At 56.5% G+C, this 15,249-nt stretch overlaps 1 protein-coding gene across 1 annotated transcript; it reads right to left on the reverse strand.

The window, feature by feature from the left end:
* Positions 1-594: 594 nt before the first annotated feature.
* Positions 595-14,904, reverse strand: cyp21a2 (cytochrome P450, family 21, subfamily A, polypeptide 2). The gene is made up of 10 exons (XM_078217256.1): positions 14,592-14,904; positions 12,944-13,033; positions 10,658-10,812; positions 10,477-10,572; positions 9,040-9,150; positions 8,700-8,786; positions 7,004-7,207; positions 5,103-5,272; positions 3,353-3,456; positions 595-883 (listed from the first exon to the last, which is right to left on the reverse strand). Exons 1-10 carry the CDS (start codon positions 14,815-14,817, stop codon positions 609-611), a joined length of 1,518 nt encoding a protein of 505 aa, XP_078073382.1. The 5' UTR covers positions 14,818-14,904; the 3' UTR covers positions 595-608.
* Positions 14,905-15,249: the final 345 nt, after the last annotated feature.

Below are 15,249 nucleotides of genomic sequence, written 5' to 3' on the forward strand. Positions count from 1 at the left end.
CCCCCACCCCATCCCCCCACTCTCCACACCCGTCCCCCCACTCTCCACACCCCACCCCCTCCCCCACACCCCCACTCTCCACACCCCACCCCACCCTCTCCCCACCCTCTCACCAACACACTCCCCTACCCCCATCCACCCCTCCTCCTTCACCCCACCCCCACATACAACCCCCCTCCCCACACCCCTCCCCCACCCCTCTCCCCTAACCCCTCCCCACTACCCCACACCCTCCTCCACACCCCACCCCCTCTCCCACACTCCTCCCCAACTCTCTCCACCCCCCTCCATACCCCTCTCCCACACTTCTCCCCAACTCCCTACACCCCTCCCCCCACCCCACCCCCCCTACCCCACCCCCTTCCCCTCCCCAACACTCCTCCTCCAAACCCTTCCCCCACCTCACACCCTCCCTGCCCACTCCACCCCCCCACTCCCCACATGCCACCCCTCCCCCACACCCCTCCCCGCCAACCACACCCCACTCACCACTCCCTCCCCCCCCCCACCTGAGCACCCTACCCCCTCTCCACCCAACACCGCCCCCACCCCACCCCTCTCCCCCCCCACCCCCAGCCCCAACAACTAGCTCCATCCAGCCTTCGGAGTTAGTGGTGTGTGAGCGCTGATCTCCGTACAATCAATACGGGAAAGGGTTTGGCTTTCAGGAGGATTCCAGGCTGTCCGAGCAGGGGCGGGGGATGTTCCTGATGTCCGGCTGATGTTTCTACCGGCAGGAACTGGAAATCCTTCAGGAGATATGCCATGAAAATGAAGAGTTCCAGCCGAGCTATTGGTTCACCCAGACAGGTCCGGGGCCCAGCCCCGAATGAGGTGACGCTCTGCATTCTCCGCTCACCATCAGCTGCCTCCAGGAAACGTTCTGCACAACAAAACAGATCAGTTAACGGCCTCAATTTTCACCCAAACTCAGTCTGAAATATCATTCGTCTGTAAGAGGCAGGAGCAGAGGGCGGCCATTCAGCCCATCGAGTCTGCTCTGCCACTCACTGAGATCATGACTGATCTGATATGAATATCCTCAACTCCACTTTCCCGCCTTATCCCCAGAACTCTTCATTCAATTACTGATTAAAAATCTATCCATCTCAGCCTTGAACATATGAGCCAGTCTCTACAGCTCTCTGTGGTAAAGGATTCCATAGATTCACTATCTGGTGAACTGGTGCAGCGACAATAATCTCTCCCTCAATGTCAACAAAACGAAGGAGATGGTCATCGACTTCAGGAAGTGTAAAGGAGAACATGCCCCTGTCTACATCAATGGGGACAAAGTGGAAAGGGTCGAAAGCTTCAAGTTTTTAGGTGTCCAGATCACCAACAACCTGTCCTGGTCCCCCCATGCGACACTATAGTTAAGAAAGCCCCACCAACGCCTCTACTTTCTCAGAAGACAAAGGAAATTTGGCATGTCAGCTACGACTCTCACCAACTTTTACAGGTGCACCATAGAATTCATTCTTTCTGGTTGTATCACAGCTTGGTGTGGCTTCTGCTCTGCCCAAGATCGCAAGAAACTGCAAAAGGTCGTGAATGTAGCCCAGTCCATCACGCAAACCGGCTCCCATTCATTGACTCTGTCTACACTTCCCGCTGCCTCGGAAAAGCAGCCAGCATAATTAAGGACCCCACGCACCCCGGACATTCTCTCTTCAATCGGGAAAAGGATACAAAAGTTGAGGTCACGTACCAACCGACTCAAGAACAGCTTCTTCCCTGCTGCTGTCAGACTTTTGAATGGACTTACCTTGCATTAAGTTGATCTTTCTCTACACCCTAGCTCTGACTGTAACACTACATTCTGCACTCTCTCCTTTCCTTCTCTATGAACGGTATGCTTTGTCTGTATAGCTCGCAAGAAACAATACTTTTCACTGTTTGTTAATACATGTGACAATAATAAATCAAATCAAATCAAATCTTTGAGAGAAGAAATTCCTCCTCATCTCTGCCTTAAATGGGCAATGATGTGGAGATGCCGGCGTTGGACTGGGGTGAACACAGTAAGAGTTTTAACAACACCAGGTTAAAGTCCAACAGGAAATTTCCACTCCATCTGACGAAGGAGCAGCGCTCCGAAAGCTAATGGTATTTGCTACCAAATAAACCTGTTGGACTTTAACCTGGTGTTGTTAAAACTCGTAAATGGGCAACCCCTGACTCTGAGAATATGCTGTTTGATCCTGGACTCTCCCACAAGGGGAAACAACCTTTCAGTGTCTACACTGTCAACCCCCCTGAGAATCCTATACGTATCAATAAGGTCACCTCTCATTGTTCAAAATGTCCGTGAGTCCAGGCCCATCCGACTCAGCTTCGCCTCATTAGAAAACCCCTCCATAGAAAAGTACCAAATCCCGAAATCCTATCAGGTCTGCACTAACTCTCTGAAAGAGAATCTTCCCAAGCCTATCCCACCACCCCCCCTTGCCCCCCCCACCTCCCCACTCCCTCTCCCTGCCTCCCCGCCCCCCCGCCCCCCTCACCCTCCCGCCGCCCCTCCCCGCCTCCCCACCACCCCCTCCCCGCCCCCCTCCACCCGCCCTGCCCCCCCTCCCCCCTTACCATTCTGCCGCCCCTTCCCCGCCCCCCCCACCACCCTCCCCGCCCCCCTCCCCACTCCCCCCCTCGCCCCCCCCGCTGCCGCCTCCCCGCCGCACCCCCCTCCCTGCCCCCCCGCTGCCCCCTCCCCACCTCCCCGCCGCACCCCCCTCCCTGCCCCCCCGCTGCCCCCTCCCCACCTCCCCGCCGCACCCCCCTCCCTGCCCCCCCGCTGCCCCCTCCCCACCTCCCCGCCGCCCCCTCCCCAACCCCGCCCCCGCCACCCCCCCTTGCCCTCCCCACCGCCCCCTCCCCGCCCCCCTCCCCCCTGCCCTGCCCCCCTCCCCCCACCCCCACCCCACCCCCCTCCCTGCCCCCTTCCCCCGCCCCCCCACTCCCCAGCCCACCCCACCCTCACCCTATCCCCCTAACCCTGCACATTTCCCATGGCTAATCCATCTAACCTACACCCCTTTTGAACTCTATGGGCAACTGATCATTCCTGGAATCAATCCAGCGAACTTTCTCTGGACTGCCTCCAATGTCAGTATATCTTTCCTTAGATCAGCAGACCAGAATTGTTCACAGTACTCGAGGTGTGCTCTAACTCGTGCCTTGTACAGCAAGACCTCCCCATTTTTATTCTCCATTCCCTTTGAAATAAAGGCCAACACTCCCTTTGCTTCCCCGGTGAGCTGCTGATGCTGCTGTTTGTGATTTGTGTGGGAGACCCTGAATCCCCCCGAGCTGCACTTTCTGCAGTTTGTCTCCATTGTCCAGTCCCCATTACCGGGTCTGAAATGTGCCGGGTCCGTCCACTGGCTTTCATCCTGGTGAGCCCCAAACAGGTTGGTGATGACATTGGTCCCTTTCTGAATAAAATAACCTGCAACACTTCAGGGGGAAAAGAAACACTGAATAAATCAATCTTAAAAATCGCTGAATAAATCAATCTTAAAAATCGCTGAATAAATCGATCTTAAAAATCGCTGAATAAATCAATCTTAAAAATCGCTGAATAAATCAATCTTAAAAATCGCTGAATAAATCAATCTTAAAAATCGCTGAATAAATCAATCTTAAAAATCGCTGAATAAATCAATCTTAAAAATCGCTGAATAAATCGATCTTAACAAAGACTCATAGAACCATAGAATCCCTGCAGCGCAGAAGGAGGCCATTCAGCCCATCGAGCCTGCACTGACCACAATCCCACCCAGGCCCCATTCCCATAACTCCCCGTCGCTTAAATAAAAAACACTTGTGTTAGCAAAGTCTATCGTCTGGCCTGCTTTCCATTGCCTGAAGGAATTGGACTGGAATTTTCCAGAATATTCTTTCCATTATTGGCCAAAGGGCTATTTAGTCTCTTCCCCCATTCTGTTCCTCCACCCCCACCTATCCCTCACCCCCCACCAATCCAAACACCCCCCACCCATCCCCACCCCCCACCCATCTGTAACCCCCACCCATCTACACCCCCCACCCATCTACACCCCCACCCATCCCCACCCCCCACCCATCTACACCCCCCACCAATCCAAACACCCCCCCACCCATCTACACCCCCCACCCATCTACACCCCCCACCCATCCGCACCCCCCCACCCATCTGTAACCCCCACCCATCTACACCCCCCACCCATCTACACCCCCACCCATCCCCACCCCCCACGCATCTACACCCCCCACCCATCTACACCCCCCACCCATCTACACCCCCCACCCATCTACACCCCCACCCATCTGTACCCCCCACCCATCTACACCCCCACCCATCTACACCCCCCACCCATCTACACCCCCACCCATCTACACCCCCCACCCATCTACACGCCCCCACCCATCTACACCCCCCACCCATCTACACCCCCACCCATCTACACCCCCACCCATCTGTACCCCCCACCCATCTGTACCCCCGACCCATCTACACCCCCACCCATCTGTACCCCCCACACATCTGTACCCCCCACCCATCTGTACCCCCCACCCAGCTGTACCCCCCACCCATCTGTACCCCCCACCCATCTGTACCCCCCACCCATCTGTACCCCCCACCCATCTACACCCCCCACCCATCTACACCCCCCACCCATCTACACCCCCACCCATCTGTACCCCCCACCCATCTGTACCCCCCACCCCTCTACACCTCCACCCATCTACACCCCCCACCCATCTACACCCCCACCCATCTGTACCCCCCACCCATCTGTACCCCCCACCCATCTACACCCCCCACCCATCTACACCCCCCACCCATCCACACCCCCCACCCATCTACACACCCCACCCATCTACACCCCCCACCCATCTGCACCCCCCACCTATCTGCACCCCCCACTCATCCACACCACCCACCCCATCCACACCCCCCAACCCACCCACACCCTACCCATCCGCACCCCCCACCCATCCTCACCCCACCCATCTACACCCCCCCCCCCCACCCATCCGCACCCCCCCCCCCCCCCCCCCCCCCCCACACCACTCCCAGCTGACTGAGTGTTGGTGGGGGATTGGGGCCTGGGTTCTACCTCGAGTCGCAGGCTGCCTGGTGTAGCAGGGAGAGAGGGACCACTGGTCTCAGCCGCAGAACCTCAGCGATGGTGGCGGACAGAAGGGGCAGCTTTTTCCGGTCAGCGTAGGTGGGATAACTGTCCTCTCCCAGCAGCTGACACAGCTCACTGTAAATCCTGTCCTGGATCTGAAAGACACAAAGAGGCTGAGCTTCTGAACCGTGGAGACAGGAGAGCGCCCACATGTGGACACGGCTGTCAATAACAGTTGCATTGCTTGCCCCCGCTGTTCATTCCTGCCTCCCCTCCCTGCCTGTTTGCAATCGAGGGCAGGATCTTCCAGTCCTGCCAATGGCAACGCCGGTGGTGTGAGTTCCCCAGCAGTGTGGGTTCCCCAGCAGTGTGGGTTCCCCAGCAGTGTGGGTTCCCTGGCAGTGTGGGTTCCCCGGCAGTGTGGGTTCCCCAGCAGTGTGGGTTCCCCGGCAGTGTGGGTTCCCCGGCAGTGTGGGTTCCCCGGCGATGTGGGTTCCCCAGCAGTGTGGGTTCCCCAGCAGTGTGGGTTCCCCAGCAGTGTGGGTTCCCCAGCAGTGTGGGTTCCCCGGCAGTGTGGGTTCCCCGGCGATGTGGGTTCCCCGGCAGTGTGGGTTCCCCGGCAGTGTGGGTTCCCCGGCAGTGTGGGTTCCCCGGCAGTGTGGGTTCCCCGGCGGTGTGAGGTCCGAAGTGGTGTGGGGTCCGCGGCAATGTGGGGTCTTTGGCAGTGTGGGGTTCCCGGCAGGTTGGGGTCCCCGGCAGTGTGGGGTCCCCAGTGGTGTGGGGTCCCCGGTGGTGTGAGGCTCCCGGCAGGTTGGGGTCCCCGGCAGTGTGGGGTCCCCGGTGGTGTGGGGTGCCCGACAGATTGGGCTCCCCGATGATATGGGGTCCCCGGTGGTGTGGGATCCCCAGTGGTGTGGGGTCCCCGGTGGTGTGGGGTCACCGGCATGTTGAGGTCCCCGGCAGGTTGGGGTCCCCGGTGGTGTGGGGTCCCCGGTGGTGTGAGGCTCCCGGCAGGTTGGGGTTCCCGGCAGGTTGGGGTCCCCGGTGGTGTGGGGTCCCCGGTGGTGTGAGGCTCCCGGCAGGTTGGTGTTCCCGGCAGGTTGGGGTCCCCGGTGGTGTGGGGTCCCCAGCAGTTTGGGGTCCCCGGCAGGTTGGGGTCCCCGGCAGGTTGGGGTTCCCGGCAGGTTGGGGTCCCCGGTGGTGGAGGGTGCAAACAACGGGAAACCCGTTGACGATACCGGGACTGGACGATTCCACCACCAGCCAATGGTGAACCACCTCTGCTGCCACAAAACACACCATGGGAGGGAACGGAAAATCTGATTGGCTGACAGCTCTCCTGGGCGGGGCTTCCTTCCAAGGGCGGAGAGAAGTTCTGCTCTCTGCCAATCAGAGCTCAATTGATCCTATCAGAGTTGGTGGGAAGGTGTTACTCACTAACAGTCAGGATGGCACAGTGATTAGCACTGCTGCCTCACAGCGCCAGGGACCCGGGTTCGATTCCAGCCTCGGGTCACTGTCTGTGTGGAGTTTGCACATTCTACCCGTGTCTGCATGGGTTTCCTCCGGGTGCTCCGGTTTCCTCCCACAGTCCGAAAGATGCGCAGGTTAGGTGGATTGGCCATGCTAAATGTGTGGGGTTATGGGGCTATGGCAGGGGGGAGGGCCTGGGTGGGATGCTGTTTCAGAGAGTCAGTGTAGACTCAATGGGCCGAATGGCCTCTTGCTCCAGTGTTGGGATTCTGTGGTTCTGTGGTGAGTTCTGGGCATTCACCACCCGAAGGTTCTGCCGATAGTTCCGAGTTGTCTGTAGGGATGGAGGGATTGCAGGAAGGAGGCAGCTGTTTTGAACAAGGGCCATGTAGAGATGTTGAGTTCTCACTCACCTCTGGCCTGTGGATCAGGAGAGCGAGTGCCCAGCCCAGAGTGGAAGATGTTGTTTCTGTTCCTCCCACAAACAGGTCGACAATGGCCATGTGAATGTGTTCCTCAGTGAGCTCTCCCAGCTCAACACTGCCTTCCTGATGCTCCCAGAAATGCTTCATCAGTGCGTCCGTGACATCTCGCACCTTCCCTTTCTGAAATGTCTCCTATAACACAAAGCTTCCAATGTTATATCGCCCGCCCTCAGCATTCCTTCAACCACAACTGCTAACAAAACCCACAAACAACCTCCAATTTAAAACTCTCCTCCTTCAAACCCAACCCTTCCAAAGCCTTATCCCTCAGTGCCCAAAGATGTGCAAGTTAGGCGGATTGGCCATGCTAAATTGCCCCTTCGTGTCATGGGGATTAACAGGGTAAAAGTGTGGGGTTGGAGGAGTGGGGTGGGATTGTGGTCAGTGCAGACTCGATGGGCTGAATGGCCTCCTTCTGCACTGTAGAGATTCTCTGATTCTCCTGATCTCAGTATTCTCCTCCAGCCCGACATTCCTCCAGGATCCTGCAGTCCTCCAATTCCAGCCTCTCTTCCTCCGACAATACCACTGGATCGCTGCCTCCTCACTAACGCTGTACAAGGGAACAGGACAGCCGGACATAGCTGCGGCTCTAAGGTGCTGCTCACTCACCGGGGTGACCCTGGCCCGCGCTCTCCGTCCGTGAGATCTCCAGCGGAGCCAAGGTCCGGCGAAACCCCAAAACCGCGATTCTGGCTGGCAAGTTTGTGATCTTCGATTATCACTCCCCTCACCAGTGACATCATCAGGTTAACACCCGTAACGGGCGAGAACCTGATTATAATACATTGCAATCAATTTTAATATAATTAAACCCCCCACTCCCCCCTGCCATAAACGTCCCCTTCACCAGATCTTCATACCTCATCGATGTGAAGTCACGCTGGTTTCACCCAGACACCAACCTGTCTTGGGGATTCCAACCCCCCCCCCGGGGGTGCAAAGGTCAGTTTAGCCTTCAGGGAAAAGGGACATGGCCTGGCAGTGCCCTGGTACTGACCCCTGGACCTGCCCCGTAGCACAGTGCCCACCTGTGCTGGGGCAGTGCCAGGGCGGGCCCTATGCGGAGCCTCACGCGGGGAGCTCGATGTCGGGGGAGTTGTGGAGATGCCAGCGTTGACTGTCTGTGGCGGGACACGGTGGGGTGCTGTGAGCAACGCCAGAGATGTTTGGGGGATATGGGGGGGGGAGGGGGATACCAGCATTGACTGTGGGGGAGGGGGATGGATGTTTGGTGGGGGAGGGGGCAGACTGCTGAGAGCTCCATGGCAGGAGGAGGGGGGAGTTATTTTCAGTGTGATCGGGCGATCTCAGTGCAGTCGCCTTTCCAGGAGCGTTTAGTCCTCGCCCCTCAACATGATGGGGTGAAATACCACCCCCCCCCCCCCCCCCCCCCACCCCCCCTCCCACCACACCCACCCGGTTTTATTTTGACAAAGCGTCGTAAGATCTGGAGAGAAAAGCAGCCAGTTTGTCCGGAGAGAATCACACCAGTATTTCAGTCCGATCCTGAGACTTGGCCATTCAGCCCATCATCTCTGAGTGAGTGACATCACGCACACGCTCAGTAGCTGCTGTTTGGGTTAACCCTTTACTGAATGATGGTAGAATGACGCTCACTCACCTTGTGTCTCTCAATCTGTCCACGCACAAAGCAATCTCGTTTCTTCACTGCCTTCTGAAAATCCTTCCAGGCGGAATTGGGAAAATGCTAATGATAATAACACAGGGAGATAAAAACATTCAGTGCTTGAATATCCGCATTGATTGACAAACAGCCAGAAACTGAGAGCTGGCTCGGGGCAGCGTGGACAGGTTTGCCAATCGATGGTCAATCAGTGTTAAATCATTGCCAAATGTTACTCAGCAGCAGCCAGGTACAGACTGACTGTGTTACAGACAGGGTGATGCTGCACAGTGTGTACACAGAGCACCCTGAGACTGCGAGGGGGGATCGCTCTTACCTGCAGCACGGGAAACATGTCCAGGAGGCTGATAGCAGAGGAACCCCAGAGTGTGACCAGCTCCAGCACACAGTCATGTATATCCTGCAGCTCAGCATCATCCTGCTCAAACTGAAATCAGTCAAAGAACCAAATATGTAAATATGGAGAACAACAAAGCCACCCTGTGTGTGTGTGTGTAAGTGAGTGTGAGTGTGTGTGTGTGAAGGTGTGTGAAGGTGTGTGTGTGTGTGTGTGTGTATGAGTGTGTGTGTGAGTGAGTGTGAATGTGTGTGTGAGTGTGTGTGAATGAGTGTGTGTGTGTGTGTGTGTGAAGGTGTGTGTGTGTGTATGAGTGTGAGTGAGTGTGACTGTGTGTGTGTGAGCGTATGAGTGTGTGTGTGAATGAGTGTGTGTGAGTGTGACTATGTGTGTGTGTGTGCAACTGTGTGCGACTGTGTGAGTGTGTGTGCACGTGTATGTTTGTGTGTACACGAGTGCATGTATGTGTTTGTGCACATGTGTGTGTGTGCACGTGTATGTTTGTGTGTGTGTGCATGAGTGCATGTATGTGTTTGTGCACGTGTGTGTGCATTCATCAATAGTGATCCACTGTGTGATCCACTGACCAACATCGACTATGTGTGTGACCCACTGACCAACAGTGATCCTGTGTATGAACCACTGACCAACAGTGATCCTGTGTATAATCCAGTAATAGTGACCCTGTGTGTGATCCACTGACCAAGAGTGACCCTGTGAGTAATCCACTGACCAACATTGATCCTGTGTGTGATCCACTGACCAACACTGATCCTGTGTGATCCACTGACCAACATTGATCCTGTGTAATCCACTGACCAAGTGATCCTGTGTGTAATCCACTGACCAACATTGATCCTGTGTGTGATCCACTGACCAACATTGATCCTGTGTGTCATCTACTGACCAAGTGACCCTGTGTGTGATCCACTGACCAACAGTGATCCTATGTGTAATCCACTGACCAACAGTGATCCTGTGTATGGTCCACTGACCAACATTGATCCTGTGTGTGATCCACTGACCAACATTGATCCTGTGTGTAATCTACTGACCAAGTGACCCTGTGTGTGATCCACTGACCAACAGTGATCCTATGTGTAATCCACTGACCAACAGTGATCCTGTGTATGATCCACTGACCAACATTGATCCTGTGTGTGATCCACTGACCAACATTGATCCTGTGTGTGATCCATTGAGTGATCCACTGATCAAGTGAAGCTGAGGAGCTCAGCAAACATGGACTGCAGGTTGCCCTGGCGCTTGCTGACCTTTGACCCTGTGACCTGCGGGTGAGGGGCAGAGACGCCCCCTGGTGGGGAAGGTCAGGTCGGCGAGGCGGGTTACCATGGTAACCAGCCCTCTGTCGGCCGGCGGGGACACCATGACAGGAGGATCTTGGTGAATATTTACCTCGGTGCCAAAGATGAGCGCGGAGATGACATTGCAGGTGGACATGGAGAGCTGTCTGGCGGTGTCCACAGGCGGTCCCACATGGCCCCGGAATACCTGCAGGAATCAGACAGACAGGTTGGTATGTCGGACCCCCCCCCTCAGCTCAGCTCCATCCAGCCGCCCCCTGCTCGGATTGTACCTCACACAGTTTCCGAGCCTCGCCTTCCACCACAGCCTCCAGCGCCGCGCTCCGACTCTGCTGGATGGCGCCGTGCACCAGCTTCCTCTGGATCTTCCAGCGGTTGGTGTAATCTCCGAGGCTCAGGTCCTTCCCGCCAAAGGAGATGAAATTTCCTGCAGGGAACAGGTCAAAGGTTCAGACACTCGGGTCAGGGAGAGTGGGACAGAAACTCAACCCAGGCTGAAACCTCCCCCCACTAGGTTACAACCCCCCCCCCCCCCAACCGGGCTATAACACCGCCCCCCCCCAGGCTGTAATCCCCCCCCCCTCCCCCCCAGGCTGTAACCCCCCCCCCCAGGCTGTAACCCCCCCCCAGGCTGTAACCCCCCCCCCCCCCAGGCTGTAACCCCCCCCCAGGCTGTAACCCCCCCCCAGGCTGTAACCCCCCCCCAGGCTGTAACCCCCCCCCCCCCCCAGGCTGTAACCCCCCCCCCCCAGGCTGTAACCCCCCCCCCCCCCAGGCTGTAATCCCCCCCCCCCCCCCAGGCTGTAATCCCCCCCCCCCCCAGGCTGTAATCCCCCCCCCCCCAGGCTGTAACCCCCCCCCCAGGCTGTAACCCCCCCCCCCCAGGCTGTAACCCCCCCCCCCCAGGCTGTAACCCCCCCCCCAGGCTGTAATCCCCCCCCCCCCAGGCTGTAATCCCCCCCCCCCCCAGGCTGTAATCCCCCCCCCCCAGGCTGTAACCCCCCCCCCCAGGCTGTAATCCCCCCCCCCTCCCCCCCAGGCTGTAACCCCCCCCCCCAGGCTGTAACCCCCCCCCCCCCAGGCTGTAACCCCCCCCCCCCCAGGCTGTAACCCCCCCCACCCCCAGGCTGTAACCCCCCCACCCCCAGGCTGTAACCCGCCCCCCCCCCCAAGCTGTAACCCCCCCACCCCCCAGGCTGTAACCCCCCCCCCCAAGGCTGTAACCCCCCCCCCCCCCGGGCTGTAACCCCCCCCCCCCCCGGGCTGTAACCCCCCGCCCCCCCAGGCTGTAACCCCCCCCCCCCAGGCTGTAACCCCCCCCCCCCCCCCCAGGCTGTAACCCCCCCCCCCCCCAGGCTGTAACCCCCCCCCCCCCCCAGGCTGTAACCCCCCCCCCCCCAGGCTGTAACCCCCCCACCCCCAGGCTGTAACCCCCCCCCACCCCCAGGCTGTAACCCGCCCCCCCCCAAGCTGTAACCCGCCCCCCCCCAGGCTGTAACCCCCCCCAAGGCTGTAACCCCCCCCCCCCCCCCACCCAGGCTGTAACCCCCCCCCCCACCCAGGCTGTAACCCTCCCCCCCCCAGGTTATAACCCCAGCCCCCCCCGGGCTATAACCCCTCCGAACCCAGGCTGTAACCTCACCCCCCCCCTCCCCTAGGTTATAACCCCCCGCCCCCCGGGCTATAACCCCCCCACGCACCCAGGCATTACCCTCCCCCCCACCCAGGCTGTAACCACCCCTCCCACCCGAGCATCCGTTATAAACCCTGCCTAAAGACAGGGGGCTGAACATTGGGCCCGATGGGACAGATCATTCACGGGAAAGGGCCATTCTGCCCATCGAGTCAATCAGGAAAGAGGGATTGAAGAGAATAGAGAGAGAAAACAGAGAAGAGGGTAAAGAGGAGAGAGAGTGGATGGGAGGAAAGTGGAGGAGAGGAGGAGAATGAAGGGGGAGGGAGGAAAAAGGAACATGAGAGAGAAGAGGAGGGAGAGAGAGAAGAGGAGGGAGAGAAGAGGAGGGAGGGAAGAGGAGGGAGAGAAGAGGAGGGAGAGAAGAGAGTGAAAAGGAGAGAATGAAGTGGAGAGAATGAAGCAGAGAGGGAAGAGGAGAGAGTGAAAAGGAGAGAGTGAAGCGGAGAGGGAAGAGGAGAGGAGAGAGAGAAGAGGAGAAAGAAGTGGAGAGGAGAGAGTGAAGAGCAGAGGAGAGTAGGAGATATGAAACATTGTGGAAATGATTTCAAGTCTGAGGATTGGGTGTCAGGACGGTGCTTTATGGTTATTCTGCTGGATGTACGGTTAAGGCTGCTGATTGTGAGAATCTTCCCCATTGAACAGAGGTGGCCTCCATCCCCTGAGTAGCACAGACAGACAGACAGTCTGAACACTGACCCTCTGAGCTACCCACCCCTCCCTACCACACACTCATTCAGCCCCAGTGTTTGAGGGTTCAGAGATACACTGGCATCGTCAGCCCTTTAACAATAACCCCCCAGCAAGCTGAGCTGAAACCCCCAACCCCCATGGGCAGTGGAATGATTGAAACCGGGTCTGGTACCTATAAACGTCTGAGGCCTTCCTGCAAAATCTGCCGATCTCTTGAGCAGAGCCTCTCTGATCAGCTCCGTACTGCTCAGCACCACGACTTCTGCAACACAGTGAATGGTTTGGCACTTTTCAATATGAATGTTAACAAAGGGCTGACAGCCCAGATGCAGGCCATTCAGCCCAACTGTTCCCATGCTGGTCTTAATGCCCCACACCACACCCAGCCTATCAGCACATCCCGCAAATCCCCTCCTGTGTTTATGCAGCTTCAGTTTAAAGACATCCAGACTGTTCACCATAACCACTCCATGTGGGAGCGAGTCCCACATTCTCACCACTCTCCGGGTAAAGATATTCCCCGATCTCCTTCCTGGATTTATTTGTGACTATCACGTTGATGCTGATAGTGTGGAGGCCAGTGCAGTGCACTGCGCACGGCCAGTGCAGTGCACTGCGCACGGCCAGTGCAGTGCACTGCGCACGGCCAGTGCAGTGCACTGCGCACGGCCAGTGCAGTGCACTGCGCACGGCCAGTGCAGTGCACTGCGCACGGCCAGTGCAGTGCACTGCGCACGGCCAGTGCAGTGCACAGCCTGACTCTGGGGAACTGTTTAATACATAAAGAGAAGGAATATCTAAGATAGGAATAGAATTTAGCAGAAACCCTTCGACCCGAGCAGTTATTGATTCAAAGGCCAGAATGTTACCAGCGTTCAGGCCAGCGGGATTTTCCCATCCTACTGCACAGAGATTTGGCTGGGTGTCAAACTCTCCGACCTCGCTGCAGAGTGAGCGTGGCGTGAACCATCCGTAAGAGCGCGTCCAGATTCCTGAGAAAGGAATTACTTAAACAAAGGTAAAAACTTATTATCAAACTGAAAGTAAACTCACTCCTAATATACGATCACACACACACACTTTCACACACACACATATACACACACACATATTCACACACATACACACACACTCATACACACACACACATACACAAATACACACACACACATATACACATACACACACACATATTCACACACATACACACACACTCATACACACACACACATACACAAATACACACACGCACATATATACACAAACACATACACACATGTATACACACACACACACTATATAAACACACACACACTCAGACACCCACACACAAGCACACTCACATACACACGAACACACACAAACACTCACTTACACACACACAAACATTCTCTCTCACACATGCACACACTAACACACACACACTAACACACACACACTAACACACTCACACACACGCACTCTCACACTCACTGACACACACTCGCACAGACACACACACAGACTCACACACACACACACACACACACGCACTCTCACACTCACTGACACACACTCGCACAGACACACACACACACTCACACACAAACACACGCACTCTCACACTCACACACACGCACTCACACACACACTCGCACACACACACACACACTCTCATACACTAACACATATACACACACACACACTCATACACACATACATGACTATTAACGTTCACACTCTAACCTGGTTACTGCCCCAGTTTCTCGATCATTTCTTGTGTCTCTCGGTATCTCAGTATTGTCAGTATTCCCCGACACTGAGTTTCCCACGTTACGAACCTTGTCGCCATGCCCGCAGTCTGTAGATTGGCCCGAACCTCTTGGCCAGTTTGGTGAGGTGGAGATGGAGATTCTGCTGTCGCAGATCCTGCAGGTTGCCTATGAGCGGCAGTGAAGGTGGACCAGGCAGTTCCTGTCGGCTGCGTTTCTTCTGAAACCTTCCACGCCTCCAGAACTTTAGAGCTACAAAGAGAGAGAGAAAGCTGAGTAGGAAGATGGTTATCATGATGAGGCGTTGTCAGCTCTTGCTGCAGTGAAGCTGCTGTGAAATGTGGCGACGCTGGAGCGATACTCAGTGTCCTTCAGATTGGAAGGGTCAGCTTGGGTCAGTTCACCCTGCAGGCTCAGGCCTGATAGCTCTGATTAAATGGATTACTTGACGCTTCGTCACATGACTTGCCCATTAGTTGGCCGACACACCGTCCTTGTGACGCACCGCCCTCCTCGGCCAATTGGAAAGCAGAAAGGCTCATGATCCAATTGGATAATGTGTGACTATCAGCCAATCAGGTATTTCCCCCCATTTTCGACATTTTTCTGTCTGGAAAAGAGAAATGTTTGAAGAAAATGGTAAAAAAAAAACACAACGCGAGGGATTTTCCAACCCTGCCCACTGCCAGGATCGCCCATTCCCGGAAAATCCTGGATTGTCTGTCTT

Source organism: Mustelus asterias, chromosome 8 (assembly GCF_964213995.1).
Source record: "Mustelus asterias chromosome 8, sMusAst1.hap1.1, whole genome shotgun sequence".
In the NCBI taxonomy this organism is placed as follows: domain Eukaryota; kingdom Metazoa; phylum Chordata; class Chondrichthyes; order Carcharhiniformes; family Triakidae; genus Mustelus; species Mustelus asterias.